This window comes from Conger conger, chromosome 9, assembly GCF_963514075.1.
Source record: "Conger conger chromosome 9, fConCon1.1, whole genome shotgun sequence".
In the NCBI taxonomy this organism is placed as follows: Eukaryota; Metazoa; Chordata; class Actinopteri; order Anguilliformes; family Congridae; genus Conger; species Conger conger.
In genome coordinates, this window is record NC_083768.1 from 8659891 (window position 1) to 8668920 (window position 9030).

At 53.8% G+C, this 9030-nt stretch overlaps 1 protein-coding gene across 1 annotated transcript in view; it reads left to right on the top strand.

The window, feature by feature from the left end:
• The window catches only part of LOC133137174 (TGF-beta receptor type-1-like), a 57975-nt gene extending 49234 nt beyond the window's left edge, over positions 1 to 8741 (top strand). Inside the window, exons 7-9 of the mRNA XM_061255263.1 lie at positions 1109 to 1233; positions 4001 to 4131; positions 8238 to 8741. Coding sequence (XP_061111247.1) covers positions 1109 to 1233; positions 4001 to 4131; positions 8238 to 8363 — 382 coding nt within the window. The 3' untranslated portion in view covers positions 8364 to 8741. The remainder of the gene's footprint in view (positions 1 to 1108; positions 1234 to 4000; positions 4132 to 8237) is intronic.
• Positions 8742 to 9030: the final 289 nt, after the last annotated feature.

Here is a 9030-nt window from a genome sequence, read left to right on the forward strand (position 1 = left end):
GCGCGTGTGTGTGTGCGCGTGCGTGTGTGCGTGCGTGTGTGTGTACGCGTGTGTGCGTGTGTGCGTGTGCGTGCGTGCGTGCGTGTGCGTGCGCGTGCGTGTGTGTGTGTGTGCGTGCGTGTGCCTGTGTGTGCGTGTGCGTGCGTGTGTGCGTGCGTGCGCGTTTGTGTGTGTGTGTGCGTGCGTGTGCGTGTGTGCGTGCGTGCGCGTTTGTGTGTGTGTGTGCGTGTGTGCGTGCGTGTGTGCGTGCGTGTGTGTGTGCGTGCGTGCGTGTGTGCGTGTGCGTGCGTCACAGTCAGGCAGTGCGGCGTGTCTCTGGGTCTTGTGACTGGACTGCTGCTCCCGTCATTAGTCACTCCCTCAGCGCATCGCTCTAAATATACCCCCGTCTTAATTGTCTGTTTCATATGGCCTCCCTCGTCTGCCATGGAGGAAAGCTGCTGTGAATGGTAAAAGGGGAATAAGTGCGTCTTCTGCTTCCTCTTTCACTTGTCTGTTATTTGCAAAGGTCAGAACACAACGGGGCAATGCACAGAGGGGTTCCTGTTTGGCTGACCCCCCTTAATCCCGGGCTGTGGTTTTAGCAGTCTCTGGTTCTGTTTGAAAAGTCAGTTGAGTTGAATGCAGACGCATTAATGCAGACCAACAACCATGACCGCACTCCCGCGGACAAAAGACAGAGCCAGATGTCCCACAATGCACCGCTCCAGCGGGTTTATGAGCGGGGGACACGGCCTTTCAGAGACCGAATAAAGGGAGAAGTGACGGAGTCGCGGATGAAACTGAGACCTTCTGCATATGGGGGGGGGGAGGTGTCGTCTGTAAAGCAGGTGTTTTTCTAAAACCCCGCAGTGAACAGCTTTCTGATTAGTCTGAATCGTTTTCAGGTTCAGTGCGGAGAGAAGTGTTGAGTTAAGACGCTTTGCGGGGAAAGCAGTCCTCGCTGGGAGCACTAACGGCACGTGCTTTCTCCTAAGCGGGATTCATTTCTGTGAATGAGGTGTGACCCCAGCTTTAAATACCGCTGCGCTTTTTTACAAAGCTGTCACGCGCTGTCATTATTATTAGTCCACGCCCTGATGTTCTTCTTCCTCCTCCTCCTCCTCAGGTACATGGCGCCGGAGGTTCTCGATGATTCCATAAACATGAAGCACTTCGAGTCCTTCAAGCGGGCGGATATCTACGCCATGGGCCTGGTGTTCTGGGAGATCGCACGGAGGTGTTCTATTGGAGGTGAGCCCCTGGAGGCCCCGCCCCCTGTTTCCGCCCTACAGGCCCCGCCCCCTGTTTCCGCCCTACAGGCCCCGCCCCCTGTTTCAGCCCTACAGGCCCCGCCCCCTGTTTCAGCCCTACAGGCCCCGGTTCTGCACACACACTTGGACCGGTTGCGCGATGAAATTCTGGGATGGGTCCAACTTGCGTCATTGCTTTTAGGGAGGCGTCGCCCAGAATGGCAGCCAGCACAGTGTACTCTCACTCTGTACGCCAGCAAACAAACGGTTGAAGTGTAACAATGACCATGTGGCTAAAGTGCAGACTTTCAGCCGTAATTTGAATTGAATTCAATATTTCCTTGGAAACCCTTTGCGAATGAAACACCCCTGACCCCTGGACCGATGTGGGCCGTCGTCCCTGGCGACGCTCTGCCGGGCCTGACGACAGTCACGCTTTTATTCCTAATTCCACGTGCCGGAGCGCTGAGCCGAAAACCACACACACCACACACACGGCGTTGCCCTGCCCTGTGAGGGGCGGGGCCCGTCTGTGAGGGGGCGGGGCCCGTCTGTGAGCGGGGGGGCCCGTCTGTGAGGGGGCGGGTCTGTCTGAGGGGGCGGGGCCCGTCTGTGAGGGCCCGTCTGTGAGGGGGCGGGGCCCGTCTGTGAGGGGGCGGGGCCGTCTGTGAGGGGGCGGGTCTGTCTGAGGGGGCGGGGCCCGTCTGTGAGGGCCCGTCTGTGAGGGGGCGGGGCCCGTCTGTGAGGGGGCGGGGCCGTCTGTGAGGGGGCGGGTCTGTCTGAGGGGGCGGGGCCCGTCTGTGAGGGCCCGTCTGTGAGGGGGCGGGGCCCGTCTGTGAGGGGGCGGGGCCGTCTGTGAGGGGGCGGGTCTGTCTGAGGGGGCGGGGCCCGTCTGTGAGGGCCCGTCTGTGAGGGGGCGGGGCCCGTCTGTGAGGGGGCGGGGCCGTCTGTGAGGGGGCGGGGCCGTCTGTGAGCGGGGCGGGCCCAGGGACGCGGCCGGGGCGGCCTGTCACGCACGGGGAGTTCTGAAGATGCGCTAGAATTTCACTGCTGCCCGAGTAATCTGATAAACTGTACACACACGCTCACACACACACACACACACACACACACACACACACACACACACGCTCACACACACACACACACACACACACACACACACACACACACACACACACGCTCACACACACACACACACACACACACACACACACACACACGCACACACACACGCTCACACACACACACACACACACACACACACACACACACACACACGCTCACACACACACACACGCTCACACACACACACACACTCACAGACACGCATTCGCTTCAGTCTTGCCCATGGGAACATAACGCCCATGTGGCAGAGTTAAGCGGCATAAAATGGCATTACGGCGTAAATTAATTCTCCAATTTATCCGGTTCAGGTCCTGCCCCGAAGCGGGATGCTCGCATGCTATGGCTGCTGCTCCTGCACTGCTCCTGCACTGCTGCTCACAGCTACACACTGCTGCTCACTGCTGCACACTGCTGCTCACTGCTGCTCACTGCTGCTCACAGCTACACACTGCTACACACTGCTGCTCACTGCTGCTCACTGCTGCTCACAGCTACACACTGCTACACACTGCTGCTCACTGCTGCTCACTGCTGCTCGCTGCTGCCAGGTCACTCTGGGTCGGGAGCGTGTCCATAGAGCGCTAACCTCGTGAGTATTGTGTTCACACCTCCGTCTGTCAGGCAGCTGCTGGGCTCCACTGCTCTACAGCGGAGGTGTCGGATCTTGTCGGCTATGCAGCATTTTAATTCCCGGGTGCGGCCCAGCGTGCGGGTGTAGGCCCTTCCCCCTCCATGTTGTATTGTCATTGGGCCTTTTTAGCCCCACCATTTGACTATAAGTAAGTTTTGTAAAATGGTGGGCCAAATATTTTACAATGTTTGTTTTAAAACATTGATACAAGACCATTGTAAATCCCTTCCTGTCATTGAAAAAGGCTCACTGACATGCTGACTCACCCATTGCCTGTGTTTCCTTAAATTCGAAATATACAGTTGACGGCCCGGCACTCGTATACCGAAAATGTGTCGTACTCCGGGAACGAGTCGTACTCCGAGAACGTGTCGTACACCGGGAACGTGTCGTACACCGGGAACGTGTCGTACACCGGGAACGTGTCGTACACCGGGAACGTGTCGTACTCCGAGAACGTGTCGTACACCGGGAACGAATGTGTCGTACACCGGGAACGAATGTGTCGTACACCGGGAACGAATGTGTCGTACACAGGGAACGTGTCGTACACCGGGAACGAATGTGTCGTACACAGGGAACGTGTCGTACACCGGGAACGAATGTGTCGTACACAGGGAACATGTCGTACTCCGGGAACGAATGTGTCGTACACCGGGAACGAGTCGTACACCGGGAACGAATGTGTCGTACACAGGGAACGTGTCGTACTCTGGGAACGTGTCGTACACCGGGAACGAATGTGTCGTACACCGGGAACGAGTCGTACACCGGGAACGAATGTGTCGTACACAGGGAACGTGTCGTACTCTGGGAACGTGTCGTACACCTGGAACGTGTCGTACACCGGGAACGAATGTGTCGTACACCAGGAACGCGTCGTACACCGGGAACGCGTCGTACACCGGGAACGCGTCGTACACCGGGAACGCGTCGTACACCGGGAACGCGTCGTACACCGGGAACGAGTCGTACAGGTGGTATAAGTCTGGCTCTCCTCTCCTCACAGGCATCCATGAAGACTACCAGCTGCCGTACTACGACCTGGTGCAGTCCGACCCCTCGGTGGAGGAGATGCGCAAGGTCGTGTGCGACCAGAAGCTCCGACCCAACATTCCCAACCGGTGGCAAAGCTGCGAGGTACGTGCCCCTACGCCGCGGGCGGGTCACTCTGACCGTGGAATGATGACTGTTGTTGTTGTTGTTGGCAGACAGGGTGGCCTGAGTGTCTCAGAAACGGCTGATGTCCTGGGATTTTCATGCACAACAGTCTCTAGAGGTTGGTGCAGTTCTGCAGACAGAACCGTCTTGTTAATGAGAGACGTCAGAGGAGAAGGGCCAGACTGGTCAAAGCTGACAGGAAGGTGACAGTAACACAAATAACCGCACATTACAACTGTGGTATGTAGGAGAGCATCTCTGAACACACAAGGCATCAAACCTCTTAAGTGGATAGGAAACAGCAGCAGCAGAAGAAAGGAAGTCTAATAAATACATAATAAAGTGCTCAGTGAGTGTACAGAGATGTGTTCCCTGTCAGCTAAGCAAGCGATAAGTTGTGTCACAGCTAATTTTCAGCATTAGTGTAGCATCCACTGGGGGCCTGTCCATGTGGAGTCTGCTTTGAGCGGCTAGCTGGCATTAGCGTAGCATCCACTGGGGCCTGTCTGTGTGTGGAGTCTGCTCTGAGCGGCTAGCTGGCATTAGCGTAGCATCCACTGGGGGCCTGTCTGTGTGTGGAGTCTGCTCTGAGCAGCTAGCTGGCATTAGCGTAGCGTCCACTGGGGGCCTGTCTGTGTGTGGAGTCTGCTCTGAGCGGCTAGCTGGGGCTAGCGTAGCGTCCACTGGGGGCCTGTCCGTGTGTGGAGTCTGCTCTGAGCGGCTAGCTGGCGTTAGCGTAGCGTCCCCTGGGGGCCTGTCCATCCCAGTGAGGCTCTGGCTGCGGTCAGTGCCATAATCCCCCCGGGCTTTCCTCACGCTTCTCCGCTTTCGGGCCGACTGCGTTCCGCGAAGGAGACGATTGTCTGTCCGTCTGTCCGTCTGTCCGTCTGTCCGTCTGTCCGTCTGTCCGCCTGTCTGTATGTCTGCCTGCCTGTCTGTCTGCCTGTCTGCCTGTCTGCCTGTCTGCCTGTCTGCCTGTCTGCCTGTCTGTCTGTCTGTCTGCCTGCCTGTCTGCCTGTCTGTCTGTCTGCCTGTCTGTCTGTCTGTCTGTCTGCCTGGGGAAGAGAGAGGCACAGAGTCTGTCTGTCTGTCTGTCTGTCTGTCTGTCTGGGGAAGAGAAAGCCACAGAGTCCATCTGTCCATCTGTCCATCTGTCTGTCTGTCTGTCTGTCTGTCTGTCTGTCTGGGGAAGAGAGAGGCACAGAGTCCGTCTGTCCGTCTGTCCGTCTGTCCGCCTGTCTGTCTGTCTGCCTGTCCATCTGTCTAGGGGAGAGGAAGCCAGAGAGTGAGTGGCAGGGTAAATGATGTGAGTCTATCTGAGTGTGACCTGCTGACCTGCCCGCAGGTCTGTTGCGCTTTTCTCCCGGTGACTCGCATGATGCTGATTGGCTGTGTCAGCAGCAGGTCTTGCCAGTTTCCCGTCCAAACATCATATTTATTTAATCGCACGCCTCGGTCCCCCCGAGCACCGGTGTGGAGAAACTCACGAGTGTGTGAGAATACAGATGTGGTCGCTACGCACGTCCGGTGTGTTTCAGTGAGCTTTTGTACAGAGGGGGAGAGAGAGAGAGAGAGGGAGGGGGGAGAGAGAGAGAGAGAGAGAGGGAGGGGGGAGAGAGAGAGAGAGAGAGAGAGAGGGAGGGGGGAGAGGGAGAGAGAGGGAGAGAGAGGGAGAGAGAGCCTCTTCACACACCTTCACTCTCCCATCCAAACTTCATGCTTATTTAATCACACACGCCTCGTTTCCCCACTGTAGCGGGGTGGACAAAGTTCTGGATGCGTGTGAGAATACAGATGTGCTCAGTTTCAGTCAGGGATCCAAAGCCGCGCTGGGTTACAATGGCGAGGTGCTGGGTTATGGCCAGGCAGCCTGCGTTTCCTCATCCAAACATCATATTTATTTAATCACGCGCCTCGTTACCCGCAAGCAGCATTGTGGAGAAACCCGTGCGCACGTGTGTGAGAATACAGATGTGGATAACACACACACACACACAGACACACAGACACACACACACGCACACACGCACACACGCACACACGCACACACGCACACGCACACACGCACACACGCACACGCACACGCACACAGACACACACACACGCACACACACACACATACACACACGCCAGGCCCTACAGGCGGGTTTAGAGCAAAGCCTAGACGTGACCGCATGGTTTTAGCAAGCATGCCGTGATGTCTGTCCGTGTATCACTCCGGCCAACCGTGTCTAGGTATGTGCGTGTATGCACACTTCATTAGGAGCACCTGTACGCCAGCTTGTCAGTGCAAATATTTAATCAGCCAGCAACTAAAGGCATGAAAGCATGCTGACATGGTCAAGAGGTTCAGCTGTGTTTCAGACCAAATGTCAGTGGTATGCAGGAGAGCGTCTCTGAACGCACAACGTGTCAAACCTCTTAAGTGGATAGGCTACAGCAGCTTGAGACTTAATAAGTCTAAAAACTAAGTCTAATAAATACCTAATAAAGCACTCACTGAGTGTATATGTATGTCTCCTCTCAGTGAGCGCTTTATTAGGTATTTATTGGGAAGATGTATAATCAGGCGGCACGGATGGTGCAGTGGGTAGCACTGCCGCCTCACAGCAAGGAGGTCCTGGGTTCGAATCCCGGTCGGTCCAAAGTCCAAAGGCATGCAGGTTAGGCTGATTGGAGAGTCTAAATTGCCCGTAGGTATGAGTGTGTGAGTGAATGGTGTGTGTGCCCTGCGATGGACTGGCGACCTGTCCAGGGTGTATTCCTGCCTTTCGCCCAATGTATGCTGGGATAGGCTCCAGCCCCCCCTGCGACCCTGTTCAGGATAAGCGGGTTAAGATAATGGCTGGATGGAGATGTATTATCAAGGGGCACCAAGTGCAATTCAGAATTACCCTTGGCTAAATCTGGGAGGCTACCTGAAACAGTAGCATTCATGTAGAGAAATGATGAAAAGTAAGTAATGTTTTCAGTTTGAAATCTTTCTGAAATGGACACTAAAAATTAGTGTTTAAAAAGTGAATGTTAACTGAAGTGGGCGGAGGTACAGAGGGAAGGCCTAAGTGTATTGTGGTCGGGGGCTCGAAAATGAACTTGTTTTTGAATGTTTTGTTTTTTTTAGCTTTTTGTTTTGGTTATTTATTCATTTTTTTCCTTCTTCACTGAGAAGTTGCCTCAGCGACCCTGTTCTTTAATGCAGAATAATTGTGCTCTTAGAAAGACCTTGGGACGAATCTGCAGGATCTGAAAAGTTTACCCAACAGAAGGAACCTTCGGTCCTGCAAATATTCAGAGCCATTACGCAATTACTGATTCAAGGCTTTTCTGTTTTTGCAGTCACTGCCATGTTCACTTCTGTGTCTCATTTGCTGTAATTTTGGTTAATAGTCATATTAAATGATTGCAGATAATGCCATCAAATTAGCAAGGGGGAAAGTAATGGCATTTATTTTCCTTCAGATGTTTGCGGAATGATAAAATGCTTCTAGTGGCATAATTGGAACTAGGTTTAATTTTTTAAAAACATTTTTGGTTAATTTATTTTTTATCTGTGGGTTTTCAAAGATTTCTACTCTCGGGCAGTTCTCTAGAAGGAAATGTCAGCCTTTTATGACCAGGTAGTCATTCATGCTTGTTTGTAATTTGACAGTTGAAAATGAATTTTTACTTTGCTGGAAAGTCTGGTGGCATTTCAGAATGGAACCTGTTAAATCTTTCTGTTCTGTGACATTTATGTTCTGGATTCCGGTGCGGGCGAGTTCATCCGACCCCTTTTAAGGTGTGACATCACAAACACTGTGCGATTAGAGTGTTCTGATTCTAATGCCGCATTCTAATGCTGATGTAACAGTTACTACTGGTCACTGAAAACAATGGTCTTCTAGAACACTTGACATGACAGTTTCGATAATAAGTAAATGGCAGCCGCCATTGTGGCTACACCGGGGGCTTGAGCCTCCCAACCTTCCGGGTGCCAGTCATGGACCTCAGCCACCACAGGCTGCCCCCCCTGGGCGTGTGACAGGGTGAGATTTGAGGCGGGTGTTGGCGGTGTTCTCACGCTCTGGTCCTCTCCCCCCCCGCAGGCGCTGAGGGTCATGGCCAAGATCATGCGGGAGTGCTGGTACGCCAACGGGGCCGCCCGACTTACCGCGCTGCGCATCAAGAAGTCCCTGTCCCAGCTCAGCCAGCAGGAGGGCATCAAGATGTAGGCCGCGTGGGCTTCAGCTCTCCTTCTCTCCCTCTCTCTCTCTCTCTCCTCTGTCTCCTCTTTCTCTGTCTCTCACTCGCTCAACTCTCCAACTCCCTCTCTCTCTTCTTTATCTCTATCTTTCTATCTATCTCTTGTCTCCTCTTTCTCCATCTCTCTTTCTCAGTCTCAACTCTCAGTCTCGCCACTCTCTTCTCTCCGTGCGAGTCTTTTTCTTTGTGGGCCTTTTCCAGTATTTTTTTAATGGGAAAAGGCAGTACAATGAAAGTTTTTTTTTTTTTTTTTTTTTTTTCAGTTTTGCTGGTTTTGTTTGATTGACTGAAAGAACACGTGTGTACTCTACCTCACCGAGGTAACAGAAGCTAGTTTTTTTCGCAACGTGCCGATTTTTTCCGCATGGGGGGGGGCGGTGACAAATCAGACTCTCCACACAGAGCCGCCGCCCCCCCCCACCCTTGACCCCTGACCCCCCATGCCCCTTGCCCCCCACCCTCTGCCTGGAGGATCAGATGGTCTTTACTGCACCTGGAGCCCCGTTATCACCAGCCATTAACCCCCACTGCTCTATTCACAACTCCAACAACAACAATCCACAACAACAAACAACACCAACAACAACACCAACAACCCGACAACACCAACAACACCAACGAAACAACATTTACAAC